This window comes from Eubalaena glacialis, chromosome 11 (genome assembly GCF_028564815.1).
Source record: "Eubalaena glacialis isolate mEubGla1 chromosome 11, mEubGla1.1.hap2.+ XY, whole genome shotgun sequence".
NCBI classification, from domain to species: Eukaryota; Metazoa; Chordata; class Mammalia; order Artiodactyla; family Balaenidae; genus Eubalaena; species Eubalaena glacialis.
Window position 1 is genome coordinate 52594574 of NC_083726.1, and position 18744 is coordinate 52613317.

General features: G+C 36.4%; 1 protein-coding gene across 2 annotated transcripts in view; it reads right to left on the bottom strand.

Annotated features, from left to right (window-relative positions):
• The window catches only part of MSRB3 (methionine sulfoxide reductase B3), a 174563-nt gene that overhangs the window by 12264 nt on the left and 143555 nt on the right, over nt 1-18744 (bottom strand). For both annotated transcript variants that reach the window (XM_061204379.1, XM_061204382.1), the window contains one exon: nt 412-509. In XM_061204379.1, coding sequence (XP_061060362.1) covers nt 412-509 — 98 coding nt within the window. The remainder of the gene's footprint in view (nt 1-411; nt 510-18744) is intronic.

The window sequence follows — 18744 nt, forward strand, 5'->3', positions numbered from 1 at the left end:
TGTTGACCATGTTGGGATCATTACCATTAGAGGTATCATAACTGAACAATGAGTGCACAGAACTGCAGGGAGAGGGGGATTATGTAAACAGATTATGTGAGGCCATGTGATGAAATCTTCACATGCCCTAAGAATGGCCCATTCCCCACTGTATTAAGTCAATTGAAGATGATTTTTCCTACCAATGATTTTGTTTAATAGTGTTGAAGCCAATGACTGACATTTAATTGGACTTGCTAAACTCCTCAAGACTGAGATGTCATTAGGACTTGATAGAGACTTCATTGTGTTTGTCCCTTTTGTGATGGGTCACTTGGCCTTAGTTGCTATACTTAGTACAACCAGGAGTCTTGAAAGTGCTTGCAATGCAGAGTGGGCAGCATTTTGGATTTTCAGGTGGGATTAACTGACCTGAGAGCAGCTGGTTTCCACCCTGTGCATCCCATAGGAAAAGTCGTCTGTGAATGTGACTGCGTCAGAACTGATCACATCGTGGAATGAAGGCCAACCTGGGACAGAGCAAGCACAAGAACCAAAACAGAGGAGAGAGAGACACATCCTTGGGTTAGAATGCAATTTTAAAAGAAATACTAAGCATAGAATGGAAATCTTTAGTATATGAATCATGCTTAACTTTTTCAACCTGAAAAAAAAAAGGTCAAAGACTCAAGGTTAATATATTTTGCAAGAATGCAACTATTTTTTTAAGAATAACCTGTTCCTCACATTCAGATTACAGTTGCATTGGGATTTTATGTTTCATGAGACTCTCTTAGACCTTCCAGTAGTTTTTTTAGCGCATCCCTGAACTTATAAAGCTCTCTATCACCATTTCCTCTTCTCTCTCTTATCTTCAGAGTCACTGGGCATGGTCCTGAAGCACTGTGAGTTTTACAGTGTGATGTTTTCCAAAACACAATCCAACTGGTCTGGCTGTTAACTTTTCAACTATTCCATGCTTCTTTAGGAACCATGTTTTTTTAGTACTCAGTTTGGATGGTTAAAATATATATTTTTTAATTCTGTTTTATCCATCTGAATCTAATTTCTCAGGATAGGGGTTATCTGGAAAGCATAGGTTCTATCTATTGATGGGCAAGAGGCTTGTTTACTTCATAGGAGAGTCACAGAGCAGTGTTCCTCAGGCATCTCTGGGTAGCGCCTTCTCTCAAATAGCATCTTGTTCCAATTTTCATTTAGTCTAGTGATTTTTTAAATATGCACATGGCTTTAAGAAACTCAGTGGTAAGTAGACCATAAGATTGTACACATGTTTATGGGGGTACAGTCAGGTTTTATGTTCAGTACTTATGGGCATGTTTTTCCATGTTTCCAGAAAATATGTCTGGAGTTACTGAGTTGAAGTCTGTATCCTCAAAATGATGAAAGAGGTGCAATGTTGCTGAATTGCTTGTGCAATTTTTTTCCTTTTCCAGAAGCCAAATTTTTCCTATAGAAAGGATGAAGCCCTTTAAAAACTGAGTGCCTTGTGTTAATACACCTTTTGAAAGAAAACAGAATGCAAATTTCAACAATATGATTTCCAGTTTCAAACAAAACAAATTAGCTCAGGCCAAGTTTTTATACTAAACTCCCCCAAGCTCCCCATCCTCCTGTTATGCAACAACATTGCTTTGGTAGTGCTAGATTTAACACCCAGAGTTTAAACACTTTCCAATTCTTTGATTTGACTCCGAGATTGCTACAAATCAGGAAAACCTTAACTCTGTCAATATAAGATAATATTCCACAAAACTTAATTATGCTAAGAAACATCAGTATCCTTAAGAAAACTTGTTTCTCCCCATTTTCTAAATTCCAAAGAGAATCTGAATATATTCTGGCCTATACTATTTGGTTTTTAATGATTACTTGATACATTTAGGTGCTCTTCTTTGTTCAATGACAGAAGTACCCATTGATAAAGAGAAATTTAGTGGTGATGCTTCAAGACATTGAAAAATAATTTATCTATGAAAAGAAAGAGAACATTCTGTTTCTGTTTTTGTTTTTTAAACCTCCCATGTCTTAACTCATTTGATTACAGTTTATAGCAACTAATATTATGACGGGACATATTTGATTCAGTAGTAAACAGGTAAAGAGTTAGGAGTTTTTGTTTTTATTTTAAATTTACCATACAGCTACCTCCCTCCCTCCACCACATCCACATTTTCCTATTTCTAGAATTTAAAATAGGTATGGAGAAATATATATGTATTTCCCATGCTACCTCTGCATCTTAGGTATACTTATCTTGTTCTATTCATCACACTAGATTTGTGATTTGTTTTCATGCTTTCTCCCTGCTTTGCTGGTGAGCACTTTGAAGGCACTGACCTGAGTATACTCACAGCCTACCATGGTGTACAGCACAAAGGCACAGCTGAAATGTTTATTAAATGGATTTTCAACTAACCTTAAATAAGAAAGTGGGATGAATAATGACAGTACACCACAGAGTCCCATAGAAGAAGGAAAGAATATAATCATACTCCTTCTTTACAAGACCAGATTAAGGAATATCAATGCTAATTTCTCACTGGACTTCCCGTTTTGGCTCATTGACTGTAATTAAGGCTCTCTATGTAGGTGAAATAACCTTATTGTTTATTTGAGGTAGTAAAAACATGTGACGATCATGTAGGTCACTCACTTTACCCGGTTTTTTGGGGAGAGGGATGGGGAAGCAGAAGGGCAAGTTATTGCCAATGTTACTCAGGCAGGAAGTGGCAGAGCCAAAAACAGAATCTGAGTATTCTGACTTAGTCTAGGGCTCTCTTCTTACGTTCCACTTTTTTCCTCAGTGCAAGGCTGAGAGGTCAATCATTTGAACACTCTGGCAGGAAGGAAGCTGAAGGTTTTAAGAAATATGTTTACTGCCAGTCTGGATTAGTTGATAGATACACTGTTGCACTTAAGAGCTTCTAGGTGGAAGCCCATAATGAATGTACCCGACAATACCTATTCTCTCACTTCTAAAGACCAAACTGTTCAAAGGAAAGTCCAAGAGTAATGATATAAATCATGTAATCTAGCTTGGGATATAGATAAGTTTTTTATTCATTTATCTAAAACAGCCAGGAAGACTTAGAAGCACACTCTTAGGCAATAATATTGAGAAAACTGTCAATTCTATTTGGAGTTTCTTAATTCTAATTCCTTCCTAATAATTGTGAATCACTGCCTACTAAAGATTTTGGGGAGGGAAAGGAACTGCTTTCAAATGAGCTATGAAACCATATAGCTATACATTTTGCCTCCATGAATTAAATATTTATAGAATTTTCCAGAAGACTACATTCAAGAGTTGAGCAGGGTGATGTGGAGTGACATGGAGTAAAGGTTCTCAAAAGATTTCAATGTTTCTGAGAAAACTGTTGACACTTGAATAGTTTACTTGTTGTTTACCATGGTGCTATTTAAACACTGGAAGAGACACTAAACATCCCAAAATTCATAGTATCCCTTTGCACTGTAGAAGGAATACAGTTTTCAAGATGGAATACTGGATATGTCACCCACGTCTTAATTGGTGGAGATTGACAAGGAGAGCCATGTTGACGTCTATAACCTCCTGTATGGAACACATTTCAAAAGAGAATCACGGTCAACTTCATCAATAAGGTTAACAAAGGAGAATGTTGAGTTCTTTTGCTACATCTCTCAGAAAAAGAGAAGCTCTATAGAAAGAGAATCCATCGGAAAGGTAAGTCCTATTGACAATCAAACTAAGAAGGACCTTTACCCAAGAATAAATTGTCTTATGACAGAGAAGCCACAATGATGACAGCACTTTGAGAGCGGAATTCCCTCATCATGTGAAAGTATTTAAAGGAGGAACTCTTCACTGCTGTAAAAATCCTCAAAGGAAACCCTGCCCCCACTCCTAATAATAAGGAAAGTGCTTCAAAGGGTGATAGGCAAAGACTTGAAGCAATCTGGGTCTTGTTGAGAAAATTATCTTGAGCAAAGTGGGGGGGAGGGGATGTGTTTTTGTCAGTTTTGACATTAAAGAAAGATCATCCATCCTCCTTTCTCTAGGATTTCCCTTTTGGTCTTCTCATCTAACAAAACAGTATTTGTTTTGGATGTATTCCATACACTTTTTAAAAGAAAAGTCATGTGAAAACCTGTATAAACAGCGTTGACTCACCCTACCCCCAGTACATCCCTTTGCTTCTATTTGAAGAGGTTGGATATGGGCTGATTATCATTTTATTTCCAAGAACATAAACTGTACCTTTTAGATATTAGTCTATTATTATCAAGAATATCTTATATTCTATGTTTTTGTTATTTCACATGCAGAACTATAACAACACAAACTAGAGAAGATGACACAACGTACAAGAAAGCAAGTAAATTACTATCTAATTAAAACATTTAATTCTAATATTAGCAGAGTTCTCTAGAAAATGTTATCTTTCTCAATGCTTTTTTGTCTCCTTTTTCCAAAAACTTCCCTCAACTCTGGAGGGTGGCTGTTAAAGAATATTTCTGATTTTAAGAGCTTAGTTTAAGAGCTTAGCTTAGTTCAAAAACAAATAAAATATTATCTTTTTTTCAACCAGAACTTGAAATCTGAATCTAGTACTTCTTGATACTATTACGATCCCCTTGGCACCACTGGACAATATTCTGTTTAGGGACCTTGGCTACAACTACTACATAAACATAGTGATATATAATTTATCTATTTTAATACTAAGTTTCTCTTTTTTCTATTAATTTAAAGGCACACAATTGAAGAACCATTTTCACAGGTTAATACATCTTGTCTCTGCTTTAAATTTTAAACTCATTTTTTCACCTTATAAAGATGGAAGTAGATGAATTATTGTGTAGATAGATTGTAATATTGGCTTGTTATATATAGTTTTCTTTGTCACATTTCCTTGACTTTCAGGTAAGCAATGAATGAGTTTATTTGTTTATTGCACACCTGATTTTGATAAGAATTTTGTATTTTTAGCTCTTAGGTTGGGATTAGTCATCGCATATATATATGCAGAAATATGATCTAAACTAAACTTTTAACAACTCTTAGATTTGAAAAAAATATAATTGTGTGAGATTTTATTTACTCAGACCAGTTTTTGTATACATTGTATTAAACCACCAAATGTATTTGAATGCTTGACAATGGAGAAATAGGCTTCCAGTATCGTCTGGAAGTGTTATAATGATTGTAACTCTTACTGAGATCATGAACCTAAAATTAGAGAATCCTAAGAATCCCAGGAGTTGGAAGGGAATGTAGAAATCATCTGGCCTGATGTAAAGTCTCCCTTCAACATCTCTGGCACAAAATCATCTGTGATCTGCTTGAATATGTCCAAACGGAAGTGAACTCACTAATTCACAAGAAGGCTATTCCATTTTTGAAGAGTTCAAATTGTTAGAAATCTGTCTCGGGCTTCCCTGGTGGCGCAGTGGTTAAGAATCCGCCTGCCAATGCAGGGAACACGGGTTCGAGCCCTGGTCCGGGAAGATCCCACATGCCGCGGAGCAACTAATCCGTGCGCCACAACTACTGAGCCTGCGTTCTAGAGCCCGTGAGCCACAACTACTGAGCCCGTGCTCCCCAACAAGAGAAGCCACTGCTCGCTACAACTAGAGAAAGCCCACACACAGCAATGAAGACCCAATGCAGCCAAAGATAAATAAATAAATAAATATTTTTTAAAAAAAGAAATCTGTCTCCCTCTAATTTTTGCCCTTTGGACTTACCCTCTAAAAATGATATGGAATAAATTTAAAGTATCTTTCAAAAAAAAATCTTATATTCAATAAACAGGTTCTCCTCTCTAAGAATTCTCATCTTTAAATAGCAAATAACTACAGGTACTACACCTAATGCCGACAAGTTGGAATACGACAGTTCTGCTTCAATTTTATCCAACCATCAGGCCAAATTAATCTGCAGACATAACTTGGTATATGTGGTATATGCTGGTATAATGTGAAGCAAATCTGAACATAAGAGTAAGAGATTAATAGTAGATCCTTGGTGCTTGCTACCACCTACACTAGAATGGATTTTTTTAGATTGCAGTAGAAGGAATTATTCCTTCTCACTCATAATGTAGCTTAATAAAGCTGCTCTGAGTCTACTTGAACCCAGAATTTTATAGTGACACAGCTCTCCAAAAGTAGCGTTGTGTTCATAAATTTAAAATGTTCCACTCCAACTGCCTCTTGAGAAAAACTTTCTCAGCTCTCTATACCAGGCTTTTCCTCCTTCCTCTCAAAAATCTTCAAAACAAGTTGTTAAAACTAACAACAGATTATAAATAAGTTGAAGCCAATTCCATCTGTACCACGTCTAGGAAAAGTGGCCCTCATTCCCTTACTCTTAATTTAACAAGGACTGCTATACAGCTTCCCCTTCCCCTACACCCTCCCTCAACCCCCAGATAAAAATACCCCCAGTAAATTGGCTACATGACCCATCAGTAAAACATAGCAGAAACTACGCATGACCAAGAATTCATTTAATTGAAATGTAATTACAAATATTTTGTTGTCTTCAAATGCAAAATAAGTTTGAGCACAACAAATGCCACTTGGGCTTGAGTGATGGTTTAATAATGATGATATATGTTTGAGCATGGTTTTGGTGAGACAAGCTGGAGACTTACAGATCTATAATTTTGTGTGGATAGCAATTCTCACAGCTCTATAATTCTAGGACCATACTTCAAATTTGTAGCTTTTAGTTTCTCTCAAGCCAGAATATGTTAACCTCACTGACTGATATTTACTTTATTAGCTATCTCAAGCCAAATAATAAAACTCTCTGTGAAGACCCCCTGCTAACAAGAATTGTTTGAAGCTTAGAGCTCTGATTCTTGCCGTTATTCACTTCAGTTGACACTTCAAGTATAACTTTTATCTCATTTTTAAAAGGATGATTCTCTATTCCCCCTCAAAGACCCAAAAGTTTAAGTAATAACCAAATACATGCATGTAGTAGAAAATCAAACAGTGCAAGATGACTCAGTGAAATGTTCCCTTTCAATTCTCCCCACCTTGTAGACAATCATGTTTAATAGTTTTCCATTTATTTCTAAAAAATATGCATATGCTGCTGTCTCTTGATTCCTTCATTTAAATCTGTGCTGTCCAATACAGTAGCTACCAGCCACATGTCACAATTTAAATTTAAATTAATTAAAATTAAATAAAATATAAATTTCAGTGTCTTAGTCACACTCACCACAGTCCAAGTTCTCAACAGTTACATGTAGTTAATAGGGACGATATTGGACAACACAGATAACAGATGTAGAATATTTCCACCATTATTTTCCCCAGATATAAAACATTTCCACCATTGGATAGTGCGGTTTATAAACTATAAATTGATTCTTTCTTGTGAATGATGAAGATTTAGCATTCATACTTACACTGTCTCCCCTCCCTTCCCCTTTCCAATTTTTGAATAGTAATATTCTTTTAAAACCTTGTTTGGTAACATCTGCCTCTTGAACTAGAATGTAAGTTCAATAAGAGCAGGGAGTTTGTTTTGTTCATCACTGTATTGCCAATCATCTAAAATAGTGCCTTTGACATAAGAGATGTTGTAAAGAACTGTCTAATGATTGAACGAATGCATGACTATCCTACAGCTTAATATCGTTTGACTCTCCTTAGTGCCCTGATCCTCCCTCCACCTACTCCTTCCCACCATTCCAATGCCTAATCTTAATTAAGTCTTCTATGCTTTTCTAGAGATTGATTCTGAGAGTTGAAAACTAGTAAACAGCCTTTACATTATTACGGCTATATATATATATGTTGTTTACTGCAGAGCTAAAGAGTGCTGGGATTATATCTCCTTCTCCAACGGTCCAATTATCAGAATCTCAGGCTGCCTAAAATCAAACATTTTCCTATTTATGACAAAAATAAAACCATTGGTTTTGTCAAACATTCTCCCTATGCTTCATTCAGCTTTAATAGGCAGTACCTCAAATAAAAATGATACTTAAGGCAAGGAGTTTAGAATATATATAAAAATTAGCATAAATCTATAGACCCTAAAAATCCATGAAGACAATAAATGTTAATAAAATTTAAGCACAATGTACTATTCAAACATTGATTTTATTTTGGTTACTAGTTACCTTGCTTTTCTATCTTGTTGTCAAGTAACCCAGTAGCTCTAAATGGCAGTGGCACTGTTGCCAGGGATATTTTGAATGGCATGATGATGGGGGAATCACCTAAAGGCTTTTAAGCAGACTAGTAACATGATCAGATTTGTGTTTTAGGAAGATGGCTCTGGAAGCAGGCTGGAGGGTGAGGGATAAGAGGGCGGATGAAAGCAGGTCTATCAGATGAAACCTATGTACAGGAACAGAAGTTTCGAAGCTGTAAATGAAGACGATTGCAATGGGATTGGGGGGCAGGGGAAAGACTGTAGAGAGACGAAGAGAGCATAATTCAGATTGTGGTGACTGTGGTACCTGCGGGGGAGCAAAGGGGAAGGGCAGGGTGAGACTATGACTAGGTGTCCAGCTTGTATGACCAGCTGGATCATGCTCGTCATACGTGTTTTCAGGGAAAATAACAAAATCAGTCTAGTGTGGGACTATCTAGGAGGCAGAGAGACATGTGGGCTCAGAAGTGAGACCCTGGCTAAAGATACAGATGTGAAAGTCAGCAGAACGCAGAAGACAGTAAGGTTATGGACGAGGATCAGTAGAAGGCAGTGGAGAATCAGACGGGTATTTAAAAGGTGAGCTGAACAATGAGTCGGCAAAGGAAAATAGAAGAGGGCGTTCCAAGAAATAGGAAGAGGACAAGGGAACCAGGACAGGGTCAGATAATAGAGAGAAAACCACTTAAGGCTGGCAGGCAGACAGCAGTGACATAATCTACAGAAAGAACAAGTCAAGTAAAATCTGAGAAGAGATTGCTGAATTCAACAATTGGGAGGTCTGAGGAACTTTAGGAAGAGCCTTTTCAATGAGATGATGACAGAAGCAGAACTCTGGTGGGTTGAAGAGCGTGTGTGAAGTGGAGAGAGTGAACAAAGACTTGCTCTTTACAAAGCCTGGCAGGGAAGGAAGGAAAGCCAGGTTGATGGCTAGAGGAGAGCATAATGATGTTTATGTTAAAATATTTGGGTTCTGGGGGGTCCCTCCTACCGATCCCACCTTTCTGTTTTCTAAAGTGTTTAAAATGTTACACTATTACTTTTCTAATGGCGTTTTTGCAATAAAATGAGTGATGAAAAATACTTAGACATGCTAAAAAATCTTAAGCATTACTCAAATGCTCCTTAGCTTACCGTATAGAAGCTATATTTGAAGAAAGACCAGAAGACTAAAATAAGATTCCATCCCTAGAATCTCTTTTATCTTTAGTTTACTTTTAAGTTGTTTGTTGTTGTTTTGTTCCTAATATCTTTTGGTCTACCAAACTGAGAGTGATGAGTTTAAGTTTTGAATGACCATGGCAATCTGTCCTGCTTTTTGGCACAAAGTAGGTGCTCACTAAACATGGATGAATAAATGAATCCAGAGCTTTAATTCTAGGTCAGGTTCTACTGTCAAACATGTTCACAGCACCCAGTATTTTTTCTTCAAAGCATGTATCATGGTTTGTGATTATTTATTTATGTGGGTAGTTTTTGATTAATGTCTGCTTCTTTTACTAAGTTCCCTGTGACCATGATTGCTTTCTTTACTATTATATCCTCAACACCTAGCTCATGGAAATATTTGTTGAATGAATTAATAAAGAAAATATCATAACATAATTCATTATTTAACAACAAAATTGGACTGAATTAAAAGATTATCACTTAGTTTGGACCTGCCTATCACTAGGCTGATCAAAAAAAAAAAAAAAAAAGTAGATGAAGAATTTCTACTATTTTGCTTTAGGCAATTTTTTATAAATATCAAATTTCATACAATATGATTATTTTCCTGCTTATCAAAAATAGCACATTTATTCAAACTGATTATTAATAATTTCATATGTAGAAGCCACACAGCCTTGTCACCCATAAAGATTTCAGGCATTTGCATTTGTGAAAGGACAACATGACTAAAAACTGTCAAGAACACTGAGGTGTCCTTTGGGCAGTGTGAACATCTGGTATCTATTCTCATTGGAGATTAATAATGTAGCTGCACTGCAGCAGGCTTTACTAATTCCTTTGAGCCCTGCACAGCATTTTTAAATGATTCCAAACACACAAGATCTCTAATTGGTGTGGATTTCATCCACAGTTTTCTTACAGTCTCAAAATATCTCATAAACTCCTAAGCAGGAATTGACAGAGGAAAGCTTCCCTATTTCCCTTTGTGGAGGCAGCTGTTAATTTTTTTCAGGTTCAATAAAATTACTGAACTCAAACTGCTTCAACCAAAAAAACCGGGGAGAGGGACTTTATTTTCCCTGGCCTGAACACTGTCTCTTGCTACTTTAAATCACAGTTAATATTTTAAAAAATATATCTTACACATAAGTCAGTTGTAGACCTTTAGCATCAAAGGATCTGAGCAATATCACATGTAGCAGCCTGACCTTTAGCCATAATTTCTAAGTGCCATTAAAAAATGTCTCTCAAACTGGTTTTAAACTTAGTGTTGACCTAGTAACCTTGATCCAAAAACATTCAACTTTAGATAATTATTTTATTTTGCTTCCAAAAGCTCTTCAGTCCAGTGAGGCATCCATTAGGAAGCCTCACAAAGAGTTTAGAGTTTTCTTAGAATTTTTTAGCCACATCGAACAGGAAGATGGTGATTTGGGTTGCTTGCTGAGTGAAGATTATTTACTGTGCTTAACTGACCTTAAGAATTCCAGGAGGGATACAGAATGGGGAAATTCAAAGAAATACAGATTTTATTCTCAGCGACATGCAATCCAGACTATAAGTGACATAATGTTCCATTCAACTGCAGTCCTGAATTGGGTCTATTCACTACATAGCATCTTTTGGGACTGTCAAACTATCACTCACAGTCTTTAGTTGGGCACCTATCAAAAATTTCAGAATATTTCCTCTCAAATATATATGTGCCTGATAAAAATGGAAGATTATTTCTAAGAGGGAACTAAGTCTTGAAATTCTTTTTTTTTTCCTAAATTTTCTCCTGATATTTTTCTCTAACTAAACTCTCTCTAAACTTCTGAATAGGCTTTAGATCTTTATTCTATTATAAACTTTTAGTAACCACAATATGAAATAAAATATTTCCTTGTTTTCATAAATCTATGATCCTTTACTGCATCACCTTTTTATGACACGTCAAAACTTAGTTCACCTACTACAATTTAAATTTCTGACCACCCATCTTTTAAAAGTATTTTGAAACAGCTTGCTCAAAAAAGCTATTAAGCACAAATAATTTAGAACAAAATGATTACTTAGAGTTGTCTACATGACAAAAGATGTTTTTTCCTTTGTAGCAGACACATGGCAAAATTGAAGCAGTTTATCAAACACCGTACATTCCCTAATATATTAAAATTTTAAAATAAATTACATCAAAAAGACATGAAGCAAACTACATCAAATCAAGGCATACTCTGATAACTATTCATTCTTTTAAAAATCCTTTAAGGAACCGGCTTGCAGGGCAGAAATAGAGACACAGATGTAGAGAACAAACGTATGGACACCAAGGGGGGAAAGTGGCGGGGGATGGGGGTGGTGGTGGTGTGATGAATTGGGAGATTGGGATTTACATATATACACTAATATGTATAAAACAGATAACTAATAAGAACCTGCTGTATAAAAAAATAAAATAAAATTCAAATTCAAAAAAAAATCCTTTAAGGAAATATTTTGCCAACACCCAATCCCCATTACTTAGCTCTTCCTTTTCATATATTTAATTATGTTCCAACGTGCTATAACTGACTGTTTATAATGTTTTTTGGGTTTGTTTGTTTCTTGTCTGTATTCCGCCAACTAAAATGTAAGATCCCTGTGGGTGGAGATAACTGTTTTGTTCCCAGTGCATTCAAAGCTCCTAGAAGGATGCCTGACATGCTTTGAATGAACCTTCTATATATGTTCTTGTTACTCTGGAAATCTGGAATTTAAAAATATTGCTTTGGTTTTAAAATACACAGTTACAAAAGTCTTTATTATAGATTTAGTTATAGAATCTCTAGGTCACTTACTAATGTTTATTGAAGATTTTGGCACCTGGCTGACAGTTTTCTCCCCATTCCAAACTGCTACCTACATTCTAGAGACCTCTATGAAGGTAACCCACCTAACATCCCTCATATCAACAGCACTTTGAGTACCTCAGAAAGCTGAAACTAATACAGTCCATGGAGCCAAGGTCCTGTATCAAGCAAGAGCTATGGGTACAAGTGGCCTTGCAACTCGAAAGCTTCAGTGGCTTTGATTCTGACCACTGACAGGCTTAATGCATTAAAAAGTTAGATGTCATCACATGAAGAAAGCTGAACTTCAGATAAATGAATTCGACTGAAGAGGATATGGTACTGCACACGTATTTTAATTTGGCACTGGACCATCATGACCAAAAAACAAATGAGTAAAATTCCATAAAGATCCAAGCACATCCATAGTATATTGCATGAGCTATAGGGTGATGTATCATTCTGCCAGTTGTGCAGTAATACTTAAGTCCTACCTCACTAAACCAGTCGTAAATGATGCAAGGTGCAGGTGCAAGAGTTGGCTACTTAGTACGGAGCAGGCATTACATAAATATTTGTTGAATAAGTGAACCAAATTGAAGATGAAAAAAGTATTAACAAAAATTGTGAAAACGATATCACAATAAATCAATGTATATATTTCAGACATTTTTGACAAAGATCACCTCTCAAGCGTTTATTATTTCTTATGTCACTATACCAGAGTACCTACATAATTTCTTTGATTTTTTGCCCATTTGGGTAACATAAAATATTTTAGAAGGTGTAGTAAGCATCCATACACATAAAGCACTCAACCATGTACTATTAAAGTCTAAACCATGTATTATTAAATAATCGCCAAAATCATGGTCTTAAAGGCTAGGTAAAAATAAATTTGAACTACACTTCCCGTATTAGAAAACTCCCTTGGGAAATTTCGCCAAGGTCTGGTGCTATACAAAAGATTTTTGAAAATCATCTACTAAGGGTTCTTCTACATTTTTGTCCATGTTCTTATAGCCTTACAAAATCATAAGTATCTACATACACATAAACATAAGTGTTCTAGCAGCTGCATAATATTCCACTTTGCAACCATCTGCCAAATGACAAGAATGACTTTGTTTCCAATTGTTTTTCCTCTATGAAATATACTGCAATAACAACCTTGCACATATGCTACTACATCTGGTAGACTTTTTCTTCTAATGGGATAGATTCTTAGGGATAAGACTGCTAGGTCAAAGGGTAAATGTATTTTTGTGTTTAGAAGGTAGTTCTAGATGGCTTTCCATAATAAAGACAGTTGAATACTCTTTTCTCCAAAACCTCCATCAACAACAGGTGTTGCAGCTTTTAAAAATTTCCAGTAAATTATTGCCAGTAGCTCATTTAAGCAAAATTTGTATTTCACTGACTATCTGCAAGATAGACAGATCTTAATGTTTGTTGGCTATCTGCTTTTCTGGGGCTTGTATCTTCATATTTTTTGCCCTTTTTTTCTATAGGGTTATTTGTTGCTGTTGTTTTTCTTCACAATTGGTAACAGTTCTTTGTATATTGCAGATTTTAATTCAGGCCTTTGCATTGTAATTATTCTTCCATATCTGTTGCTTCTGTATTGACTTTGTTTATGATCTTGTCAGTCAAATATGTTTAATCCTTTCTTTTGCACTTTCTGGGATCCTGGCCTTGGTTAACAAGAGCTCCCTGCCTCTAGACTATACACATGGCATCCTATATTTCCTGTAGGATTATTTTTTTGTTTTGCATTTAGATCTTAATCAGTCTGTAATTTCTTTCAGAATATGGGATAATATTTCAATTTTATTTTCTTCCAAATAGAAGAGCAACTGGGCCATCAACAATCTTTAAATTGTCCATTCTTGACTAAGTTGAAATACCATGTTTAACTGATATCTATTTATAGATTCTCAAGTCTGTTCCACTGATGTACTTGTCTATTTATATGCAAATATAATTTTATTATGGTGGCTTTAGAGCATGTTCTTATATCAGGAAAGGCAAGTATCACTTAAGGTTTTCTTTTTCATAAACATTACTGCTTGGGCTGTTTTTCCTTAAACAGGTTCATTATAGATTATAAACTAATCTTATTTTTTTGTCTTTCAAAAAAATGAACTTTGAACTTGTTTATTTTTTCTATAATTGTTTAATGTTTTCTATTGCATTAATTTCAGCTTTTATCTTTGTTCTGTCTTCCTAGGATTTTTATTGTTCTTTTTATAAAATTCCTTTATTTTTCATCTTTTTTTTCTTTAATAATGAAGGCATTCAAGGTTATAAATTTTCCCCTAAGTATAATGTTCATGGTATCACATAGAGTTAGATATTTATTTCTAATTTCATTGGATTATCTTAAACATATGGCCGTAAAAGTCACTGCTTTCTAAAATTTATTAATATTTTCTTTATGGTCAAGTAAATGATCTATTTTTTTAATGTTCCATGAAAATACAAAATTATATTTTTTATTTGAGAGGTTTTTAAAATTTAAAAGATACTTTACATATCTACTAAATAGTTTATTGATTGCATTATTTGGTTAATCTATCTCCTTACTTAGTTTTGACTACTCACATGTCTCAATCTGAAAGAGACGTAGTGAAGTTATCCACTATAACTCTGTATTTTTAGTTTTCTTTCATTTCTAAGATTCTTGTTTATATATTTAGCTATGTTATTTTATACCTACAGGTTTATGATTGCCCTATACTCTTTTATTATCACATAATTTGCCTCTTTATCCTTTTGTGATTTTTAGTTTAAATTCTTACTTTGATAGTAATATGGCCATCTCTACTTTCCTTTTTGTTTGCTTTGATCTAGTATCTTCTTGACAATCTTTTTATGGTCAAGCTTTTCTTTTTTTGGCCGCCCCATGAGTCTTGAAGGATCTTAGTTCCCAGGCCAGGGACTGAACCCAAGCCCAGCAACGAAAGCGCCAAGTCCTAACCACTGGACCGCCAGGGAATTCCCTGTCAAGCTTTCTTTACACTTTGTTTTTCTAAGTAGCAAGTAGCTAGATTTTAACTCAGTCTCTGATAATCTCTGTCTTTTAATGGGGGGAATTCAGTCCATGCATATTTGATTTAACAAGTAACATAACTATCTAGTTTCATCTTTCTTTGCATTTACTATTTATTTTTTGTTGTGTTTTCCCCCTTGTTTCTGCTGTTTAGATCAAATTCCTATTTAGCCATTTCTTCCCCTTATTAAGTCACTCTCTCTTTTCTCTGTGTTCACAAACAGAATTATCTACTATAAACAATATACTATATACAAGATACAATTTCCTCCACAAAGACCCATTATTTTCCTTATCAAGATGCTATAGCCTCCCTTTCCTGCTTCCCCTTCCTCCCACTCACGTGACATAAAGCCTTTAGAAAACTTTCACTTTCCTTCTCTCCGCCTTCCCTCCCCTTCTAAACAGGTTATCCTACCATCTTCTAGGTTCCAGGGTTGAGAAATCTAAGGCTAATCTGACACTTCTATTGTAAATTTGGAAGCTTATAAAATTTTCTCTTTATCCCTGAAGCATCAAGCAAGGCTTTTGGTGCCTATGCTTTCTCATTAGTCCTACATGCAATTTGGTAAGCCTGTTTAATCTGCAGGTGATGGAGTACAGGATGTGCTACCTCAAAATGTGGCACCTTGGCGTATTGAATATTTTAAGCTGAAGGAATTTGAGAAATGGTATGACCTTCTCCTGAAGCAGGTCATAATGTGCAGGGAAAAGTGGGGTGCAAGAGGATGGTCACGTCCCAGGCCTCAGGCGAGTCCTTGGGACAGGCTGACAAGTGTGGGTTCTTGGCTTCGTGCAGGAAAGAATTCAAGAGTGAGCCACAGTAAAGTGACAGCAGGTTTATTTTAGAGAGATACACATTCCATAGACAGAATGAGGTCTGTCTCAGAAAGTGAGAGTGGCTTTGGGAGAAACTCACTCCACAGACAGAGAGTGGGCCATCTCAGAAGGTGAAAGACCCCAAAATATGGGATGGTTGGTTTTTATGGGCTGGGTAATTTCATAGGCTAATGAGTGGGAGGATTATTCCAACTATTTTGGAGAAGGGGGTGGAGATTTCCAGGAATTGGGTCACCACCCACTTTTTGGCCTTTTATGGTTGGCCTCAGAACTGTCATGGTGCCTGTGGGTGTGTCATTTTGATGCTGATGTATTACAATGAGAGTATAAGAGGCTCAAGGTCTACTGGAAGTCAACTTGTCCACCATCTTGGACGTAGTTGGTTCTAACCAGTTTATGTTGCGTCCTCAAAGGCTATGCCATTCTTTTAAAGGTTGTGCCCTGCCCCCTTCCTGTCTGAATAAAACCTTCACGTGAGAAGTGCCCACCCTAAACCTAGAAAAAAAGGAATATCCTTATCTCCAAGACTCGGAAAAGAATGAAAGGAATCAAAATGAACAGGCCTTGCTGTTTCCCCCAATTTACTACACTGGACTCATATCCTTTTTTTGTCCTATCACATTTTTCCAAGACTCTCCACTCTTCATCAAACCTAGCGTGAAAACATTCAAGTTGAACTGCTTTTCTGGGTCTTTGTCTCCTTATGAATGATGCCGAGCAGGGCCCTGTGGGGCTCCTGGGCACGGAGGCCTTTTTTTTCCCCCATTTCTTGTAGGCAAGACTGCAGCCTCCATGACCTTCCCTGAGTTCCAAAGGGCAGATTCAAACAGTTGCTAATCAAGGGAGGAGCAGCCATGAAACCACCTGAGGCAAGATTAAAGGGACCAGAGAATCTTATCAAGATTAGAAGAGCCAGCAAGATTAAAGGGACCAGAGAAGCTCATCAAGATCAGGAGACCCAGACCACCTGAGAACCTGCACACACCCTAATCTTGTCAGCAACACCCTTTTGAAACTGTGCAGAAGAAAGAAGAATGCAAGACTGTTGCTGCCTTGATCCTTATCTCATACCTCTGACCACTACCCTTGACTATATAACCTCTCCCTATTCCCCAGTGCAGGGCGGAGGGGGGCAGTTCTTGAGGCGCCAGCCTACTGTGTTCCCTCTTTGCCTGGCAAAGAAATAAAGCCACTCTTTCTTTTTCCTCCATAACTCTGTCTCCATATTTCTATTTGGCATTGGTGCATAGACAGCCAAGATTTTGGCAACATGAAGCCTTCTGTGTCATGTAAAACACATTAAATAAATTTGTTTTTCTCTTGTTAATCTGTCTTTTGTTATAGGAGTCTCAGCTAAGAACTTAGAAGAATAGAGGAAGAAGACATTTTCCTTCCCCTCACAGAATTGAATCTTCCTTTAAATGAGAAAAAAAAATTTTTTTTTAAACATTATTTACATGTTAAGCCTCCTGGAGCTATCATCCAAGTCTCTTAATTTTTCCTTCATGATAGAGACCTCTTTATGTTTTTACTATATGCTTTTAGATATTTCTTCCAATTTGGGTCTCAGCAGTGGCTTCCTTCAATTCACTTTTTACTGAACTGTTTAGTTGGTAAATCATGATATATTCAAATCTCCACTTTTTGGGGGGCTGGACATGAATTTCTTCAATTGTATCAAATAGGATATTTCAACTGCAAGAAAGAAATGACACAAATAAAAGTGGCTTTAAAAATAAGGGAATTATTAATTCTCATGGCAAGAGTTTATATTTAGGTGGTTCCTTGTTGGTCAAATAAGTGGCACAACTACCTCATAAAGGCCAAGGTGTTTTCCTCTCTACCCTCCTTACAGTGTCAGTGATGTTTCCCCTCAGGGTCACACAATGGCTGCAGCAATTTCAGACACCACAGGCAGAGATGATAGCATTAGTGAAAATGGGAGCACTTCAACCAGTCTGTCTCTTTTTATCAGTGAGGAAAACTTTTACCAGGAACCTCCAATCAGATTTCCCCTGAGATGCAAGTGATCAGGAACGGGTACCTGTCCAAGCTGAAATCAATCACTGACAAGGGGAATTCAATTTTATGATTAGCTTAGATCAATTACTATTCACCTGGGGAGGGAGTCACTCTGTCCTAAATAAAAAGTATGAATATATTAGGCAACCAATGTCATCACAGTTGTTTTTTATTGTTGTTTGGTTTAGTTGTCATCTGTTTCCTCCAGAAGTTCTATTTCATCAGATATGTGTCTATTTGTTTTCATTGATCCTGTCTGGGTGCTGGATTCCCTTTCATGTGTTGTTATTATTCTTTGTTGGCTCACTTGGGCTCAGGACTTGTTATTAAAGTAATCCAGAAGCTGGTAGTCCTGCAGATGGTGTAAGTACAGACACAGATGAGCTGCCAGATGTTGCTAAGGGAATAAGAGGATAAGAATAAGAGAAATCCTCCATGTACCCAAGATTCCCATCACTATTTAGCTCAGGAGATTCAGACAGGCTAGAATGGAGAGTATAAGGGTAGCAAGCCATATTCAGGACCATCTTCAATGAATGTTATTGTTATTACCTGTCTGATGCTGTGTTAAGTGATTTACATTTCTTGTCTTATATAAGCCCCACAGCAACCCTATTTATTCCCATTTTACAGGTAGAGAGACTGAGGTTTAAAAATTATTATGTATCTTCCACAAGGTC